The 21,224-nt window shown below is 39.3% G+C and overlaps 2 protein-coding genes and 1 long non-coding RNA gene across 7 annotated transcripts in view; 2 read left to right on the forward strand and 1 right to left on the reverse strand.

Moving 5' to 3' along the window:
• LOC139561546 (ladderlectin-like) overlaps positions 1-21,224 on the forward strand; it is an 85,009-nt gene that overhangs the window by 55,594 nt on the left and 8,191 nt on the right. The gene's annotated exons all lie outside the window — the stretch shown is intronic.
• On the reverse strand, positions 1,882-10,598 carry LOC139561540 (ladderlectin-like). Of its 5 annotated transcripts, XM_071378743.1 has the most exons (8): positions 10,454-10,576; positions 8,400-8,632; positions 6,688-6,736; positions 3,904-3,969; positions 3,665-3,765; positions 3,070-3,246; positions 2,226-2,334; positions 1,882-2,094 (listed from the first exon to the last, which is right to left on the reverse strand). In XM_071378743.1, exons 2-8 carry the CDS (start codon positions 8,415-8,417, stop codon positions 2,003-2,005), a joined length of 612 nt encoding a protein of 203 aa, XP_071234844.1. In that variant the 5' UTR covers positions 8,418-8,632; positions 10,454-10,576; the 3' UTR covers positions 1,882-2,002. The 5 variants fall into 5 exon arrangements, with proteins under 5 accessions (XP_071234844.1, XP_071234846.1, XP_071234843.1 ...); XM_071378745.1 differs by lacking the exon at positions 6,688-6,736 and having other exon boundaries at positions 10,454-10,598; XM_071378742.1 differs by lacking the exons at positions 8,400-8,632; positions 10,454-10,576 and adding an exon at positions 5,967-6,046.
• LOC139561575 (uncharacterized) lies at positions 5,429-6,686 on the forward strand. The gene is made up of 2 exons (XR_011672167.1): positions 5,429-6,482; positions 6,563-6,686. It is a non-coding gene; the product is annotated as an uncharacterized lncRNA (long non-coding RNA).

A 21,224-nucleotide genomic window follows, 5' to 3' on the forward strand; every position in this document is an offset into this window, starting at 1 on the left:
CAAAATTCCAAACAGGAAGTTGAAATTCTGGGGCTGGTTGATGTTAAACTCATTGTCTATTCACATCCCAGTAAGATATGGATCTGACGGCACTTCCTACGCCTTCCACTAGATGTCAACAGTCAGTAGAACGTGGAAGGAAGCCTCTAGTGTGATGTGGGGCCGGATGGCAGCTATTTGAGTCAGTGGTCTGGCAGAATGCTAGTTCCTGGTCACGCGCACTAGTCATGATATGGCCATGTGTTCCATTGCGCTGTAGACAAAAACGAACGTTCCGGTTGGAACGTTATTGGATATATATGATAACATCCTGAAGATTGATTCTCCACTTAATTTGACCAGTTTATTCGACCTGGAATATAATTTTTGGAAGTTTTCGTCCGAGTTCAACTGGACCGTCGCAAGGGTTTGGACACGTGAACTAAACGTGCTAGCAAAAGTAGCTAATTGGACACTAGTAATGGACATTATCGAACAAATCAACGATTTGTGGAACTAGGATTCCTGGCACTGTATTCTGATGAAAGATCAAGGGGAATATTTATGTAATTTGTTGACTCCAACATGGCGGAGAAATGTGTATTTCTGAGCGCCGTCTCAGATTATTGCATGGTAAGCTTTTTCCTGAAGTTTTTAAAAAATCTGACAGCGGTTGCATTAAGAACAAGTGTATTTTTAATTATATGTAAAACATGAAAAAATATTTGTTATTTGACGTGGCTCTAATTACTCCGGATATTTGAGGCATTTCTGAATATAGTGCCAATGTAAACCGAGATGTGGATATAAATATGCACATTATCGAACAAAACAAATGTATTGTGTAACATGTCCTATGAGTCATCTGATGAAGATTAGTGATTCATTATCTCTATTTCGGCTTCGACTATCTTTGGCTGGGAAAAATGGCTGTGTGTTTTTTGGATTTGGTGATCTAGCATAAATGTTGATCTCGCTGTACATTTATCAGACACCATGGGTATATTAACGAGATGTTTTTCATTTGCTGTATTGTATTTTTTAATTTCGCGCGCTGCCTTTTCAGCGGAATGTGGGGGGAAACGTGTGTCCTAGAAAGGTTAATACCCTATAGGACTCTACATTATGGACAAGGTATGAGAACTTTTAGCAAAAGTCAATCACCACAAACACCGAGGTATGAATTCTGTCGTGTGCTTGTTTTGTTCATCTGTATAATAAAAATGTTCAGACTTCAACCTCCCTACACCACTGATGAATATAACTGGAATCCTGGTTGATGTTGCAGTGCATGGTGAGCATTCTGGCTACGGATAGAGATCAACACCCCAGATATAAAACATTGGACTTGAAGCTCCGCTGGCATTTCACCTCATGACTGAATTTTTGCTATGAGGATCATTTACAAGGGATTCCCCCTAGTTACAACTTGAAGAAACCCTAAAGGATACTCCAGGAACCTGCGCCTGAGTGGCACAGCAGTCAAAGGCACTGCATCTCAGTACAAGAGGCGTCACTACAGTACCTGGTACAAATCCAGGCTATAGCACATTCAGCCATCATTCGGTTTCCTATAGGATGGCGCCGTCGTCATTGTAAACAAGTGGACTTTTTTTAGTGTGTAGTGACAAAGGACAGGCATAATGCTTAATGGCCTCAGTTCTTTAAAACTGAACTTCATGATAGGTTAAACATGTCTTTTGAACCTCCTAAACATACTGCGTCATTTCACAGGTAAACATTTACAAAAAGTTAAGCACAATGACAGTTATATGTCCTGGTGACACAGTCGAACATGGCACTTCCAACATCAGGGTTGTGGGTTTGAGTCCCACAGGGGACCCGTAAGAAAGAATACTATCTTCAACGTATCATTCATGTTCAATAACGCATGAGACAAAATAGTGTCCACATTTTATTGGCTGCAAACAATTCCTCAATATTTGTGTAGTAAATGAGACTTTATTTAACAGCAACAAAGTATGACGTACTGATGCAGAACTACAGAATAGCATTGCTGCTTTTAATGTATAGTCTGGCGAAGAGGCAGGAGTCTCAGGGAGCACACCGAGGGCAAGCTCATTACACATAATTCATTGTTCCAGCGGTGTTGACCTGAAGACGAAACAACAAAATACTCAGCTGTACACAGACAACAGAATGAAAGTCTATGAGAATAAATAGTTAAATGAACTAAGAATAAGTTTAATTTGATGACTGGATCAGTGAATGACAGCTTACTGTACCTCCAAAGTTGATATGAATACAAGTGTCTCTGGCACCAGCATCGGGCCTTCCTTTAGCCCAGTTCTGGTGATCAAAGTCAGAGCCATCGCTCCAGAACCACCGCCTGTCCTGAGGGGGGAAAGTGGGGTTTCAGAATACAAACTTAATGTAGTCCTTTCTATTCCACCTGCAAACAACAAAACAGTTAAAGCTACCACTACTTAAAACCATCTGACTGGGACTGTTGCTTGTGTAAAGAACATGGAGCCTAATCCTCACATTTGCAATCATCAATGCATTTCAAAGACCATAACTGGTCTACAACTTGAAGCTAGAAACCCCATACACACGTTTACAAGAAGACTGTCTGGAATATATTACTTTGATCAAATTTATACTTAACTAGAACCGGTTTAAACGTATAAAAGCCTCCTACTGAAGTTGACAGTTAAATACATTGAAGTAATTTAGTAGATTCATCTAGAATGACTTACAGGGTCAATTAGGCTCAGGGTGTTGCTCAAGGGCACATCAGATTTCACACAGTGAGCTCTGGGATTCAAACTAGCAGCCTTGCCTTTATTGGCCCCATGGTCTTAACGGCGAGGCTACCTATCTCCTGGGCACTCTTGATATTTTATATGGAAGCCATTACAGTAGCTGTTAAAAAGCAGCAGCTACTCTTCCTGGTGTCCACACAAATGACATACAGCTCAGACAGAACTACATAAACAAATTACAAGTAGCTAACATGCTACAACTGACATTATTTTTTTTAACCAGGTTTGATGTTCACTTGAGCAAGATGATGGAACGGAGTTCCTTGCAATAATGGCTATATAACACTGTGCTTACTGGTCCCACCTTAACAGAAAGAAATCCACCAATCCAGGTAGGAGGGAAACCAACAGTCTTCTCCAAGACCAACGCCTGTAGAAACTGATCCTCCTCGGAGCTGTGCACAGATGCCAGGTTTGCGCCAAGGTACTCCACAACGTTGGGTACAGACACCAGTTGATCACCAAGGGACACACAGTGCCTCTAAAAAAGAAAGTATTTATTTAACTAGGCAAGTCAGTGAAGAAAAGTATTATCTACAATAACAGCCAAGCAGTAGATGGGAACAAAGACACTTCATGTATTAGTCAGTCGGCCAGCCTAGCTGAGAATCTGTCTTCTGGACTCTCAACCAAATATTGACCATCACAACTAATTCCCTTTTAAAACATTCTCTTAAAGATACGAGTTTATCTCCGTCTTAAGCCATGTCCTGTGGGTTCCAGTATACAGGCGGCACATTAAATATTCAAAAGTATAGAAAATTCCCATCTTAATAAAGGGAAGTTCAGTATTTCACATCAGTCATGTGTTTCTGTTTAAGAAAGTATCACCTTTTAGAGTCAGAGCTAATTTCAACTACACTTCCCCTTCAAATTCACAGTAGATGTAAGGGTGATACCTCTGCTTCAGGCCAGCTCCTTGTAGTCTTGACAAACATTAAGCAGCTTGATCCATATTTGGTCCAACCATGAGGACACAAGTCTTCATCTAGAATTAAATCTGTAAGGAGGAGTTACATGTGGCTTTAAAGGCTAGTGGAGAAAGATGTACAAATCACAGCTACAATTTTATTTGTAGATCAGTCAGTCACCTCTGCTACAAGAAACATGCAGAACGTGTCAAGAAAAGTAGACTTACTTGCATCTCCCAGAGCAAAGGCAGCACTGAGAAGCAGAAGACTGGTCAACATGGTCATGGAGTCTCCTGAGAGAAACACAGAGTGAAGCCATCAAAACCAATTCAGTGAGAACAGTTTAGGGGAGTGCAGTGTAACCCTGACCTCCACGTACCCCAGCCATTCCAATTACCCGATGTATTCCAGTACTAATCACAGATTCAACTGCACAGACAGTAGATTAGAACAGGAATATGTCTGCTTTCCTAAACGCCAACCTATTCCCTAAGCAGGGCTGAGGGGAATTTCTGGGCACGTATTACTCTCCACTCAGACAGGAGTAATGGAGGTCTAGTTCCCAAATGTAGAAATGCCCTGCAGCTTTGGCTATTCACAAATCTGTCAGAATACAGGCATTATGGTTGAACCAAGTTCAAGTCTGGTTCTTTAATATTTATCCAACAATAAATAAAAGCACAGTACAAAAGGCTGGCAGGTAAGGCTTAGTGGCTTGTAACACCAGTAGGTAAGGTGAAATGGCCATCAGGAAAGGCTGTGATACGATGATGTGGTGCTGGAGGGAATACACCACATTAACATACGACTGACCAGTAAGCTACACCACAGCCCAATATTAGACCTATTAATAAATGAAGCAAGGTCTAAGGTCATTCCATAGCAACAGCTTGCTAGACGTTGTTCAATGAGGTACCTGCTAGCAGCATGGGTCCCACCTCTGAAGATCAATCCATAATACACTAGATGGTTCTGATAAGTCACCATTTACAGCACTGAGCAGTGATCAATAACTAAATCTAGTTTAGACACTAGCCAGCCAAATAATGGCTGCCAATGTTTTGTTCTGGCTTTGACGTCCATGTTTCCTCTACTTCCAGTCTGGCCCAGCATGGTGTCCATATGGTGAGGTGGATTAACTAGACAGCTGAGTACAACATGGGATCCATGTAAGGTTGATGGGGGGGGGGGGGGGGTGAAAGAAAAAAACAGCATTTCATAGTTTCTTGTTCACTGAGACACAGCGCATAAGCCAACCAATCAGAACAGTCTACAGGATTATAGATTTAAGACACATTCTGCTAGCAGGAACCATCATTGGACCATGTCTCACCTTACAACCTGTAACAATTCCCTTACATTTAAATTAAAGGTCTAATACTGGGCTAGCTACACCATAACAATACACAAGCTAGGATGAACAGGATATTATGTCACAACGCAGGAATTTTAAACCCTAGAAAAGTTACAATAGCAGGAACTTACTTTAGCCAACCAACAACAGGAACAATAAAGAAACTGGGACACCACAAACACTGAACAAACCTAGGTTAAACAAGCTGCTTATATACCATAAGAATGGAAGAGGAATTGGTGATTAGCAGAGTGAGTTCAGGTGTGGTGAGTTAGCAGGAGAGGGGCGTGTCCAGAGGGTAATTGGGAGTTTGTAGAATTAGCATTATCCTTCAAAACAAGTGCGCTACATGTGTCCAGGGCAACATATTCACTATGGGCTCTGGTCAAAAGTAGTGCACTTCATAGGGAATAGAGGGCTATTTGGGATACAATCACATACAGTATTAGATGAACAGATGTTGAAATGTCCCTTTCTGAAATCCTGCCTGTGAGTTGAGTTCTAACTCTCCCTTTGGCTGAGACTGAGGAAGGGAGAGAGGTAGAGTATATGAGAGAGGAGAGAGGTATATGAGAGAGGAGAGGTTAGGTGAGGAGAGGAGAGCAGGGGAGAGAGGTATGGGAGAGTGGAGAGGTTAGGGGAGGAGGGAAGCGAGGTATATGAGAGAGGAGAGGAGGAAAGATGATGGGTCAAGGTGTTAAAGGGATTTTGTGAGATTTTGGCAATTTAGCCCACTTTCTTTAGTTTTGAAGGAAGTTTTTTAATTAACTACTGTAGCTTCAGCACAATTGCCAACTAAGAGATCAGATCCCAAAGATTTCTTGTCATTGCGCTGACGCTAGTTAGCGATCGCTGGAAAAACTACCTTCAAAGTCCTTCAAATTGCATGCAGAGACAAAATCTGACTCTTGGTAAGAAGAAAATGGTTTTACTTGCCAAAATATTGCACTATCCCTTTAAGGAGGAAATAGCACCGGTTCCAATCCAAGTGCCATTTATTTAAACTCCAGGCGGTGCTATGGTCAGATGACATGAAAATAGAGCTCTTTAGTCATGAACTTCAGCGGTGGTTTTGGTGTGGAAAAACAGAAGCTTGTGCAGAGAAGTACCTCATACCTACAGTAAAATATGGTTCTGCATCTTTAACGTTTATGAAGTACCTCATACCTACAGTAAAATATGGTTCTGCATCTTTAACGTTTATGAAGTACCTCATACCTACAGTAAAATATGGTTCTGCATCTTTAACGTTTATGAAGTACCTCATACCTACAGTAAAATATGGTTCTGCATCTTTCACGTTTATGAAGTACCTCATACCTACAGTAAAATATGGTTCTGCATCTTTAACGTTTATGAAGTACCTCATACCTACCAGTACTGGACAGAAGATCCCGGGTACTGAGACTCCACCAGGCACTGCTATCAACTGCTAGCAACTGTTCCACCAAGGTGCATGTATATACATACTCATTCACTAAATGTTACTACTTTGCAGCTGATTATTGATGATGTTTTTTGTATAATTGTAGGTGAAAGGCGTTGGAATGAAGACGTTGAAAAGACGAACAGTTGTCTTTACTGTACTACAGGAACTGATTCGCATCCCATATAAATACATGAAGAAATCCTGATATTAAACTGTTGATTTACTTACTTCCTTGTTGGTGTGATATGTTGATCAATGTATCTGAACTGGTCCATTTCTGGGAAGTGGAGGAAGGAGTAGGACTGTTATGGTGACTGTGTTACCACCACACCGGCAGTTACAGGACATGAAGGCAGTTAAATTCCACGTGACCATGTAGTAGTTAGGCTTCTCCAAGCTCTGATGCTGCTGATGGTCATTAGTAGTCTACCACACTTGCTAACTGCCTGGTGCTCAGCACTATTGTCCCTCTAATCACTCTGACATCAAAGCAAATCTAAATCACTTCATGAGCTCATGCTGCACAACATTTCTATAACCTATGCAATTGTGTGAAAACAGCCTGATGGCTTCTATTAAAAAGAGGAGGATCCCAATAGCTTCTACAGGCTAGATCTACTATAGTTACAGAACCAGTCCAAAATGAACACACCTACTCATACCAGGGTTTTATTTTTTATGTTGTAGAAGAGTGAAGACAGCTATGAAATAACACCTATGGCATCATGTCTTAAACAAATCAAAAAGTAGCTACCCTTTACCTTGACAGCTTTTTACAAACTCGGCATTCTCTCAACTAGATGAGGTAGTCACCTGGAATGCATTTCAGTTAACTTCTACTTCAACCCAAACCCGGATCCGGGAGCACCCCCATCAGTAAAAAAGCTGACTAGCATAGCCTAGCATAGCGTCACAAGTAAATACTAGCATCTAAATATCATTAAATCACAAGTCCAAGACACCAGATGAAAGATACACATCTTGTGAATCCAGCCATCATTTCTGATTTTTAAAATGTTTTACAGGGAAGACACAATACGTATTTCTATTAGCTAACCACGATAGCAAAAGACACAACTTTTTTTTCCCACCATTTTTGTCCTGCATAGGTAGCTATCACAATTTCGACCAAATAAAGATATAAATAGCCACTAACCAAGAAACAACTTCATCAGGTGACAGTCTGATAACATATTTATTGTATAGCAGTTTTGTTAGAAAAATGTGCATATTTCAGGTATAAATCATAGTTTACCATTGCAGCCACCATCACAACTCTCACCAAAGCGACTAGAATAACTACAGAGAGCAACGTGAATTACCTAAATACTCATCATAAAACATTTCTGAAAAATACACAGCGTACAGCAAATGAAAGACAAACATCTTGTGAATCCAGCCAATGTTTCAGATTTTTTAAGTGTTTTACAGCGAAAACACAATATAGCATTATATTAGCTTACTACAATAGCCAACCACACAACAGCATTGATTCAAGCCAACAATAGCGATAACGTATAAACCAGCAAAAGATATAAATTTTTTCACTAACCTTCTCAAACTTCTTCAGATGACAGTCCTATAACATCATATTACACAATACATATAGAGTTTGTTCGAAAATGTGCATATTTAGCGGCACAAATCGTGGTTATACAATGAGAATAGTAGCCAAGCTGCCAACAATATGTCGGGAGAAATCTTGGGAGAGGCACCTATTCTAATCAGTAACTAATCATAAACTTGACAAAAAAATACAGGTTGGACAGCAAATGAAAGATACATTAGTTCTTAATGCAACCGCTGTGTTAGATTTTTAAAATTAATGTTACTACGACATACAGCGTGCGTTAAAGCGAGACCGCACCGAAATGAATGGCGGAATATGAGTTTTACATTTTTCAACAGAACAACGAATTAACATCATAAATAGTTCTTACTTTTTGATGAACTCCCATCAGAATCTTGGGCAAGTTGTCCTTTGTCCAGAAGAATCGTTGCTCGGTTGTAGATTGTCGCCTTCAACTTTGGAATTAGCAGTAAACATTAGCCATGTGGGCAAGACGTGTCCAACTCACTATAACGCAGCACTAAGAAATATCCGAAAATCGCAATATACTGATATAAACTGATATAACTCGGTTTAAAATAACAACATTATGATGTCTTTAACCTTTACCGAACCTCAACCCCGTATCCGGGATCACCCCCCACCCCCCACACACTGATTAGCATAGATAGCATAGCTTCAGAAGTAGATAGTAGCATCTAAATATCATTAAATCACAAGTCCAAGACACCAGATGAAAGATACAGATCTTGTGAATAAAGCCACCATTTCAGATTTTTAAAATGTTTTACAGGGAAGACAAAATATGTAAATCTATTAGCTAAACACGTTAGCAAAATACACCACTATTCTAACTCCATCAGTTTCTTACTCCTTCAGGTGCTATCACCAATTCGGCTCAACTAAGATATTGATATCCACTAACCAAGAAAAAACCTCTTCAGATGACAGTCTGATAACATATTCATGGTATAGGATAGTTTTTGTTAGAAAAAAGTGCATATTTCAGGTAGAAATCACAGTTTACAATTGCACCGACCATCGCAAATCGACTAGAATTACTAGATAGAGCAACGTGTATGACCAATTTACTCATCATAAAACATTTCATAAGAATAGACAAAGCATAGCAATGGAAAGACCCAGATCTTGTGATTCCAGACAATATTTCAGATTTTCTAAGCGTTTTACAGCGAAAACACAATAAATCGATAAGTTAGCATACTACATGTGAAAACGTTACCAGAGCATCAATTCCAGCCAAAGAGCGCTATAACGTAATCACCGCCAAAAGATATTAATTTTTTCACTAACCTTCTCAGAATTCTTCCGATGACACTCCTGTAACATCATTTTACAACATACATATACAGTTTGTTCGAAAAGGTGCATATTTAGCCATACAAAACCGTGGTTACACAATGAAAATACTAGGAAATCAAGCCTCAATATGTCTGACGTCATCTATCAGAGTGATCTAGTTTAATTAAAAGCTAATCATATACTTGACTAAAAAATACAGGGTTGACAGGAATCGAAAGACAAATTAGTTCTTAATGCAACCGCTGATTTACATTTTTAAAATTATCCTTACTTTTCAATACAGGGTTGGCCAAGTGAAGCTATACAAAACAAAATGGCGATATATGCGTTTAAAATATTTCGACAGAAACACGGTTTATCATATTAAATATTGCTTACTTTGAGCTGATCTTCCATCATATTCTTGGGCAATGTATCCTTTCTATGTTATAAACGTCTTTTGGTCGATAGATGTCCTCTGTCCTTCGAAATGTCCACTAACAACGACCGAGACCGCGAAACGTTCCCAAAGCTAGAAAGTGCACGACAAATAAATTCCTCAGAATCGCACTAAACGGATATAAATTGATATAAAACGGTTAAAATTAACTACATTATGATGTTTTTAACAACTATAACGACTGAAAACATGACCGGAGAAATATAGCTGGTTAGAAAACGATTTGGAACGAGGCAGGTCCGATGGCCTTCACGCTTGAGGCGCACGTTGAGAAAGGGCCGTCTCTGTACATTTTGGTCATTTATAATGGCTGTGAACGTCCCATCGATTTCATTGAAAACGTGATGACGTACAGACACCCAGAGGAAGACGTAGGCAGTGTCGGTTTCTTCATAGCATTCACTGTGGCCTTATAAACAGACCCCAGATCAGAGGTAAAAATTTCTGAAATCTGAACCCTGTCATGAAAAGTGCTGTAAAAATTGTTCTGTACCACTCAGAGACAAAATTTCAACTCCTATAGAAACTATAGACTGTTTTCTATCCAATAATAACAATAATATGCATATTGTACGATCAAGAATTTAGCACGAGGCAGTTTAATTTGGAGACCCAAATATGCTAATGCGGAACAGCACCCCCTATAGTTGCAAGAAGTTAACTTCTTATGGCTGCAGCCCGACGCCGGTACTGTCATATATACATATATTCATATACATAGCTCATAAATCAAGCACATATATTAAGCATCACTAGGGCCCTCCGGCTGCTTTAGAGCCTGCTTGTGACCATAGGATTAAAGCTTGCACAACACACCCCATTGCTAAGACACAAGACTGTTGTTGCACAACACATGGTTCCCCATTGTCACAAGGACACTAACCGCACAAAACAGTTATAGAGCGCCAAACTAAACCGCCTGACTTAAGTCATTGCTTGCACCCCCTAATCAGGAAACCCCCTAGCCCCAGACAGTAACTGCCAGTTACAGTTCCCCTTATCTCACGACTCCATGACACACAGACATTTCATCGCACGAACACACACACCTCACTCCCCTCTCTAACTGGTCGGGTGCCAAGAGCAGAGGACTCTGCTGTGCACCAATGGGGCTCCTGCTCTGGCTAGAGCAGGCCCGCCTCCAACTCTTCAGGACCAGTCAGAAGACCAACACGACGAGACTCTACCTACATTGTTCCATGTATTTAACCTGTTGGGGATGGGGGCGCTGTTTAGACTATTTATGCTAACTTGGCTAATTTTTGAAACGGCTTCCCACAAAATCCTTGATCGTACAATATGCATATTATTATTATAATTGGATAGAAAACAGTCTATAGTTTCTATAGGAGTTGAAATTTTGTCTCTAAGTGGAACAGAGCCCATTCTACAGCAATTTCCCTGACATGGAGTCAGATTTGAGAAATGTTGGCCACTCTTCTGAACTCAGTTAAAAGGGCACTGTCGTTGCTATGACTATACGGACACTTCTTACGTCTTCCCCTGGATGCCTTTACGTGATGACGATTCCAACGGGGTCGATTGCACGTTCACAGGACCTACAAATGAAAAAACCCTGAAGCTAGTCATTCTTTGGGAGCTGCGTCATGAGCCTAGAGGACACCGGCGCGCACCTGTTCCAAGCGTTAGTTTAGCCTGTTATATTTCTCTGGTCATCTTTTCACTCGTTATAGGAGTTAAAAACATCATAAGGTAGTTAATTTAAAGCGTTTTATAGCAATTTATATCCGTTTAGTGCGATTTTGGGACATTTATTTTTGCAACGATGTGAAAAGTTGGGCACGCTTTTCAGTTCATCCCGAACGCAGTTGACATTTCCACATGGCAAGAGGACAGCTTTCCACCAAAAGATGATTTCTCCCAAGAAAGGATCCTTTGCCCAAGATACTGATGGAAGAACAGCTCAAGGTAGGACATTTTTATTATGATAAATCGTGTTTATGTCGAAACATTTTAGTGGCTTCGGACGCCATGTTTTTTGACGTAGCATCGCTTGGCGCAAGCTGTATTGAAAAGTAAGGATAATTTAAAAAATGTAATTCCGCGATTGTATTAAGAATTAAATTGTCTATCAATCCCTGTCCACCCTATATTTTTTAGTCACGTTTATGAGTATTTATGTATAAGAGTAGATCACTGTCTAAGTGGCGCACAGACTTTTTCTGACCAGCTGAGCTACATTCCACATTGTCTAACCATGATTTTGGTGGCTAAATATAAACATTTTCGATCAAACTCTATATGGATTGTGTAATATGATGTTACAGGAGTGTCATCTGAAGAATTCTGAGAAGGTTAGTGAAAAAATTAATATATTTTGGCGATGTTTACTTTTATCGCTCACTTTGGCTAGAATCAATGCTGGGCTGCTATGTGCTATGTGCTATGCTAATATAACGATTTATTGTGTTTTCGCTGTAAGACACTTAGAAAATCTGAAATATTGTCTGTATTCACAGGATCTGTGTCTTTCGATTCGTGTATGCTGTGTATTTTTACGAAATGTTTGATGATTAGTAAGTAGGTAAACACGTTGCTCTAAGTAGTTTGTCTATTCCATTTGTGACGGTGGGTGCAATTGTAACCGATGCCATCTACCTGAAATATGCACTTTTTTCTAACAAAACCTATCCCATACCATAAATATGTTATCAGACTGTCATCTGATTAGTTTTTTTCTTGGTTAGGGGCTATAAATATCTTAGTTTAGCCGAATTGGTGATAGCTACTGGTGTTGGTGGACAAATAAAAGATGGTGGATTATGCTAATGTGTTTTTAGGTGCTAATGTGTACATCTTTACATATTGTGTCTTCCCTGTAAAACATTTCAAAAATCGGACATGTTGACTGGATTCACAAGATCTGCGTCTTTCATTAGCTGTATTGGACTTTAATGTGTGAAAGTTAAATATTTAAAAAAAATATTTTTTTTGAATTTCGCGGCACTGGTTTTTCAGTGGGGGTGGGGGGGGAGTGCCGCTAGCGCCACTCTCATCCTAGACAGGTTAATCTGCTGCAAATCTCTGTTTAGGCAGCCTCTTTCAGCTGACTCCATACTGAGTCATATGACTAGGTCCGTGCACGCTAAACTGCAGGAAAAGATATCTTTGACTTTAATAAACTGCCTTTTGCTATACTTGATTCCACTCTGTCCAGCGTCTTGATTTGGTCTCTCTCTCTGGTAGTTATTCATCAACAGTACACTTATGACAACAGCCAGCTCAAGTGGAGGGCGCGAAATTCAAAATATATATTTTTTAAATATTTAACTTTCACACATTAACAAGTCCAATACAGCATATGAAAGGTACACATCTTGTGAATCCAGCCAACATGTCCGATTTTTAAAATGTTTTACAGCGAAAACACCACGTATATTTATGTTAGCTCACCACCAAATACAAAAGAGGACAGACATTTTTCACAGCACAGGTAGCATGCACAAAGCCAATCTAACTAACCAAGAACCAACCAAACTAACCAACAAACAACTTCATCAGATGACAGTCTTATAACATGTTATTCAATAAATCTATGTTTTGCTCGAAAAATTTGCATATTTCAGGTATAAATCATAGTTTACATTGCAGCTACAATCAGAAGTTGCACCGAAAGCAGACAGAATAATTACAGACACCAACGTCAAATACCTAATTACTCATCATTTACATTTACATTTAAGTCATTTAGCAGACGCTCTTATCCAGAGCGACTTACAAAATACATAGTGTACAGCAATTGAAAGACAGGCATCTTGTGAATCCAGACAATATTTCCGATTTATCAAGTGTTTTACAGCGAAAACACAATATAGCGTTATATTAGCTCACCACAATAGCCAAAAACACAAGCAATTTCCCAGTAGCAAAAGTAAGCGATCGTAACAAACAAGCAAAAGATATATAATTTTTGACTAACCTTGATTTTCTTCCTCAGATGACAGTCCTATAACATCAGGTTATACATACACTTATGTTTTGTTCGAAAATGTGCATATTTAGAGCTGAAATCAATGGTTACACCGTGTGCTAACTTAGCTACTTTTCCCCACTACGTCCGGATTTTTCCTGACACTTTTTCTGACACACATATTCTGACCAAATAGCTATTCATAAACATAACTAAAAAATACATGTTGTATAGGAAATGATAGATCCATTAGTTCTTAATGAAATCGCAGTGTTAGAATTCTAAAAAATAACTTCATTACGATATGCAGCTTCGGTATAGCTAGAGTACCCAAACGTTGGCCGCCGGCGACTAGTACAACATGTTCGACAGATATATGAAATAGCATCATAAAATGTTTCTTACTTTTGCTGATCTTTCATCAGAATGTTGGACAAGGTGTCCTTTGTCCAGAACAGTCGTTGTTTGGAATTAGAACGGACACTTTCCCTCTTCATTTAGCACGCGCGCTAGCCGGGTGGCACGAATCGCTCCATCGTCAACAAAGTCAGAGAACGGAACACGGCAAAACTCCCGAAAAAATTTCAATAATCTGATTAAACTATATTGAAAAAACATACTTTACGATGATATGGTCACATGTATCAGATAAAATCAAAGCCGGAGATAGTAGTCGTCCATAACAGCAGCTAAACAGAAGGCAATCCCACTGTCCACCGCGCGCTCCTCAGAGTACCGGAAATGAGGGACAAGTCATACAAAGAGCCTGTATTCCACGTCAGACCAAGATAAACACGAAATTTCTTCTCTCACAGCCTCTTGACACCCAGGGGAAGGTCTATGAAGTGCACGTAGACTCTTACGTTTCATGCCCATGTATAGGCAGGAAGAAAAGCAGAGCCTCGATTTCAGACTTTCCACTTCCTGGTCAGGAAGTTTGTGCCAAATGAGTTCTGTTTGACTCACAGATATAATTCAAACGGTTTTAGAAACTAGAGAGTGTTTTCTATCCAATAGTAATAATAATATGCATATTGTAGGAGCAAGAATTGAGTACGAGGCCGTTTGAAATGGGCACATTTTATCTGGCTACTCAGTACTGCCCCTGCAGCCCAAACAGGTTAACAGGTGTGCTTGTGGAATTTCTATCCTCAATGTGTTTGAGCAGATCAGTTGTGTTGTGACAAGGTAGGGGTGGTATACTAAGTCCTACATGTTAAATGTCAAGTCCATATTATGGCATGAACAGCTCAAATAAGCAAAGAGAAACAGTCCATTACTTTAAGACATGAAGGTCAGAAAATGCGGAACTTTGAACCTTCAAGTGAAGTCTCAAAAACCAAGCGCTATGATGAAACTGGCTCTCGAGGATCACCACAGGAAAGGAAGACACACTGTAGTTACCTCTGCTGCAATGAGTAGACCTGTGGGAACCTGTCATTTGGTCTTAGTCCAAATTTTTGGTTTGAGGCGCCGACTAGGTGAACGGATGTTCTCCGCATGTGGTGTTCCCACCGTGAAGCATGGAGGTGTGATGGTGTGGGGCTGCTTTGTTGGTGACACTGTCAGTGATTTATTTAGAATTCAAGGCACACTTAACCAGCATGGCTACCACAGCATTTTATATTACCTTGATTTAACCAAGTAGGCCAGTAACAAGTTCTCATTTACAACCGTGCCCTGGCCAAGGTAAAGCAAAGCAGTGTGACAAAAACAACAGCTACACATGGGATAAACAAACATACAGTCAACACAATAGAAACATCTATGTACAGTGTGTGCAAATGAACTAAGATTAGAGAGGTAAGGCAATAAATAGGCCATTGTGGTGAAATAATTCAAATGTAATATTAACACTGGATTGATGATGTGCAGATGATGTGCAAGTAGAGATACTGGGGTGCAAAAGAGCAACAAATAATATGGAGATGAGGTAGTTGGATGGGCTATTTACAGAGGGGCTGTGTACAGGTGCAGTGCACGGTAAGCTGCTCTGACAGCTGATCCTTAGAGCGTTGGACTTGGACCGAAAGGCTGAAAGTTCGAATCCCAAGGCTAACAAGGTAAAAATCTGTTGTTCTGCCACTGAACAAGGCAGTTCACTTCTTTGGGCTGCAAGCTCGAAGCCGGGCGCAATATGACAACAGCCACTTCAAGTGCAGGGCGCGAAATTCAAAATATATTTTTTAGAAATATTTAACTTTCACACATTAACCTCTAACGAGCCTCTACCCCGGGTCCGGGATCACCCCCCACCCCCCACACACTGATTAGCATAGCTAGCATAGCTTCACAAGTAGATAGTAGCATCTAAATATCATTAAATCACAAGTCCAAGACACCAGATGAAAGATACAGATCTTGTGAATAAAGCCACCATTTCAGATTTTTAAAATGTTTTACAGGGAAGACAAAATATGTAAATCTATTAGCTAAACACGTTAGCAAAATACACAATTTCTTTGTCCACCATTTTTTCTCTCCACCAGTAGCTATCACCAATTCGGCTAAACTAAGATATTGATAGCCACTAACCAAGAAAAAACCTCTTCAGATGACAGTCTGATAACATATTCATGGTATAGGATAGTTTTTGTTAGAAAAAAGTGCATATTTCAGGTAGAAATCACAGTTCTACATTGCAGCTGCAATCTGAAATAGCGTTGGAAGCAGCCGGAATAATTACAGAGACCCCAGAGACCGACGTCAATTACCAAAAGAATCATCCTAAAACACTTCAGAAAAATAGACAGCCTACAGCAATCGAAAGACACAGATCTTGTGAATCCAGAGAATATTTCAGATTTTCTAAGTGTTTTACAGCGAAAACACAATATAGCATTATATGAGCGTACCACAATAGCCAGAATCACAACCGCATTTACCAGCTGTAAATGTTAGCGATCGTAACAACCCAACAAAAGATATATAATTTGACTAACCTTGATATACTTCATCAGATGACAGACCTGTAACATCATATTACACAATGCATATAGCTTTTGTTCGAAAATGTGCATATTTAGCAGCACAAATCGTGGTTATACTATGTAATCACTACAAACATTGCATGTATTCTGGCCGGCGCCATTTTGGATTAGCGCCTATTCTTATAAAAATACTATTCATAAACTTGACTAAAAAATATAAGTTGGACAACAATCGAAAGATAAATTAGTTCTTAATGCAATCGCTATGTTAGATTTTTAAAATTAACGTTACTAGACATATAGTGTGCGTTGCAGCCAGACCAGTGCCTGCAAAAGTGGCGCGCAAACACTATGACATTTTTCCACATAAATACGTAATAACATCATAAATAGTTCCTACTTTTGGACGAGCTTCCATCAGTATCTTGGGCAATGTGTCTTTTCTTCAAAAGAATAGTTGCTTTGTTGTAAAACGTCCTCTTCACCTTTGGAACTAGCTGCTACCATTAGCTATGTCGCACACACATGTCCAAATCCTCAAACTAGATACAAAGGAAATTCAGAAAAATAGCACTATACTCGCATAAACTGATATAAATCGGTTTCAAATAACATCGTTATGATGTTTCTAACACCTATATTTAATTAAATTACAGACGGATACATCTCTGGTCGATAACTGAGCGTTCCAAAATTTCATCCTGACTTCTTGCCAGGCGCCATGACGAACGAGACAAAGAAAGGTACTCTCGTTCCATCCGGCTTTATAACCTCGGACAGCTACGTAGACAGACCATTCCACTTCTCATTGGTTACTGACATCCAGGGGAAGGCGGGTGCAGTTCAATTCCAGCCATAGGATATACACAGGCTTTAAAACTGAACCCAGATCAGAGGATAATTCTCAGACCTTCGCAAGTCATGTCAGGATTTTTGCTGTAGAGGGAGTTCTGGGTCACCCACAGACATAATTCAAACGGTTTTAGAAACTAGACAGTGTTTTCTATCCAATATTAGTAAGGATATGCATATTGTACGATCAAGAATTGAGCAATAGGCCGTTTAATTTGGAGACCAAAAAATGCTAATGCGGAACAGCACCCCCTATAGTTGCAAGAAGTTAACAAGTCCAATACAGCATATGAAAGATAAACATCTTGTGAATCCAGCCAACATGTCCGATTTTAAAATGTTTTACAGCGAAAACACCACGTATATTTATGTTAGCTCACCACCAAATACAAAAAAGGACAGACATTTTTCACAGCACAGGTAGCATGCACAAAACCAACCTAACTAACCAAGAACCAACCAAACTAACCAAGAAACAACTTCATCAGATGACAGTCTTATAACATGTTATTCAATAAATCTATGTTTTGTTCGAAAAATGTGCATATTTGAGCTATAAATCAGTTTTACATTGCAGCTACCATCACAGCTACCGTCAGAAATAGCACCGAAGCAGCCAGAGTAATTACAGACACCAACGTCAAATACCTAAATACTCATCATAAAAGATTTCTGAAAAATACATGGTGTACAGCAAATGAAAGACAGGCATCTTGTGATTCCAGCCAATATTTCCGATTTCTTAAGTGTTTTACAGCGAAAACACAATATAGCATTATATTAGCTTACCACAATAGCCAGAAACACAAGCCATTTACCAGCAGCGAAAGTTAGCGATCGTAACAAACCAGCAAAATATATATAATTTTTGACTAACCTTGATAAGCTTCATCAGATGACAGTCCTATAACATCAGGTTATACATACACTTATGTTTTGTTCGAAAATGTGCATATTTAGAGCTGAAATCAGTGGTTATACATTGTGCTAACGTAGCATATTTTTCCCACAACGTCCGGATATTTTTCTGACACTCACATATTCTGACCAAATAACTATTCATAAACATTACTAAAAAATACATGTTGTATAGGAAATGATAGATACACTAGTTCTTAATGCAATCGCCGTGTTACAATTCTAAAAATAACTTCATTACGACATGCAGTTTACGTTATGGCGAGAGCGTGCCCAAAATCTGGCCGCAAACTACTAGTTCACATGTTCGACAGATATATGAAATAGCATCATAAAATGGGTCCTACTTTTGATGATCTTCCATCAGAATGTTGTACAAGGGGTCCTTTGTCCAGAACAATCGTTGTTTGGATTTAGAATGTCCTCTTCTCCAGTCAATTAGCACGGAAAGCTAGCAAAGTGGCGCGAAGCTCTCCTTCCTGAACATACGCAGACAAAGCAACACGCCTAACGTCCCGAAAAAATTTCAATAATCTAATAAAACTATATTGAAAAAACATACTTTACGATGATATTGTCACATGTATCAAATAAAATCAAAGCCGGAGATATTAGTCGTCTATAACGACAGCTTTACAGAAGGCAATACCAGGTCACTTCTCGCGCGCTCCAGAAAACAGGAAATTGGGGTCACGTCATGCCAAGAGCTTTTATTCGACCTCAGATGATGTTATACACTCCATTTCTTCTCTCACTGCCTGTTGACATCTAGTGGAAGGCGTATGAAGTGCATGTATACTAATAAATATCAAGCACATTTATAGGCAGGCCCTAGAACAGAGCATGGATTTCAGATTTTCCACTTCCTGTCAGGAAGTTTGCTGCAAAATGAGTTCTGTTTTACTCACAGATATTCTTCAAAAACGGTTTTAGAAACTAGAGAGTGTTTTCTATCCAATAGTAATAATAATATGCATATTGTACGAGCAAGAATTGAGTACGAGGCCGTTTGAAATGGGCACCTTTTATCCAGGCTACTCAATACTGCCCCTGCAGCCCAAAGAGGTTAACCCACTGTTCCTAGGGAGTCATTGAAAATAAGAACTTGTTTTTAACTATTGTTTAAAATACTCTCCCTGTCCTAAGGGTAAAAAATGACCCACCTTCGCTAAACCCCTAAAATAAAGCAGCTTAACCTGTCTAGGATCAGCGTGGCGCTAGCGGCACCCCTCCCCCCCCCCCACTGAAAAACCAGTGCCGCGAAATTCAAAAAAAATATTTTTTTTAAATATTTAACTTTCACACATTAAAGTCCAATACAGCTAATGAAAGACACAGATCTTGTGAATCCAGTCAACATTTCCGATTTTTAAAATGTTTTACAGGGAAGACACAATATGTAAAGATGTACATCTATTACCTAAAAACACATTAGCATAATCCACCATCTTTTATTTGTCCACCAACACCAGTAGCCATCACCAATTCGGCTAAACTAAGATATTTATAGCCCCTAACCAACAAAAAAACTCATTAGATGACAGTCTGATAACATATTTATGGTATGGGATAGGTTTTGTTAGAAAAAAGTGCATATTTCAGGTAGATGGCATAGTTTACAATTGCACCCACCGTCACAAATGGACTAGAATAATTACAATGAGCAACGTGTTTACCTAACTACTAATCATCAAACATTTCGTAAAAATACACAGCATACACGAATCGAAAGACACAGATCCTGTGAATACAGACAATATTTCAGATTTTCTAAGTGTCTTACAGCGAAAACACAATAAATCGTTATATTAGCTTAGCACATAGCAATTAGCAGCCCAGCATTGATTCTAGCCAAAGTGAGCGATAAAAGTCAACATCGCCAAAAGATATTAATTTTTTCACTAACCTTCTCAGAATTCTTCCGATGACACTCCTGTAACATCACATTACAACATGCATATACAGTTTGATCGAAAATGTTTATATTTAGCCACCAAAATCATGGTTAGACAATGTGAAATGTAGACAAGCTGGTAAAGAAAAAGTCCTTGCGCCACTTAGACAGTGATCTACTCTTATACATAAATACTCATAAACGTGACTAAAAAATATAGGGTGGACAGGGATTGATAGACAATTTAATTCTTAATACAATTGCGTTATTACATTTTTTAATTTATCCTTACTTTTCAATACAGTTTGCGCCAAGCGAAGCTACGTCAAAAAACATGGCGTCCTAAGCCACTAAAATGTTTCGACAGAAACACGATTTATCATAATAAAAATGTCCTACCTTGAGCTGTTCTTCCATCAGTATCTTGGGCAAAGGATCCTTTCTTGGGAGAAATCATATTTTGGTGGAAAGCTGTCCTCTTGCCATGTGGAAATGTCAACTGCGTTCGGGATGAACTGAAAAGCGTGCCCAACTTTTCACATCGTTGCAAAAATAAATGTCCCAAAATCGCACTAAACGGATATAAATTGCTATAAAACGCTTTAAATTAACTACCTTATGATGTTTTTAACTCCTATAACGAGTGAAAAGATGACCGGAGAAATATAACAGGCTAAACTAACGCTTGGAACAGGTGCGCGCCGGTGTCCTCTAGGCTCATGACGCAGCTCCCAAAGAATGACTAGCTTCAGGGTTTTTTCATTTGTAGGTCCTGTGAACGTGCAATCGACCCCGTTGGAATCGTCATCACGTAAAGGCATCCAGGGGAAGACGTAAGAAGTGTCCGTATAGTCATAGCAACGACAGTGCCCTTTTAACTGAGTTCAGAAGAGTGGCCAACATTTCTC

Source organism: Salvelinus alpinus, chromosome 31 (assembly GCF_045679555.1).
Source record: "Salvelinus alpinus chromosome 31, SLU_Salpinus.1, whole genome shotgun sequence".
Lineage (NCBI taxonomy): Eukaryota > Metazoa > Chordata > Actinopteri > Salmoniformes > Salmonidae > Salvelinus > Salvelinus alpinus.

Bases quoted from the DNA above. Each gene is read 5' to 3' on its own strand.
- LOC139561540 (XM_071378742.1), bottom strand. From the start codon at position 6,734: ATGGACCAGTTCAGATACATTGATCAACATATCACACCAACAAGGAA. The intron at 3,766-3,903 runs GTAAGTCTACTT...TCCTCCTTACAG, and splicing joins CTTTGCTCTGGGAGATGCAA to ATTTAATTCTAGATGAAGAC. The intron at 3,247-3,664 runs GTATCACCCTTA...TTTCTTTTTTAG, and splicing joins GGAGCTGGCCTGAAGCAGAG to AGGCACTGTGTGTCCCTTGG.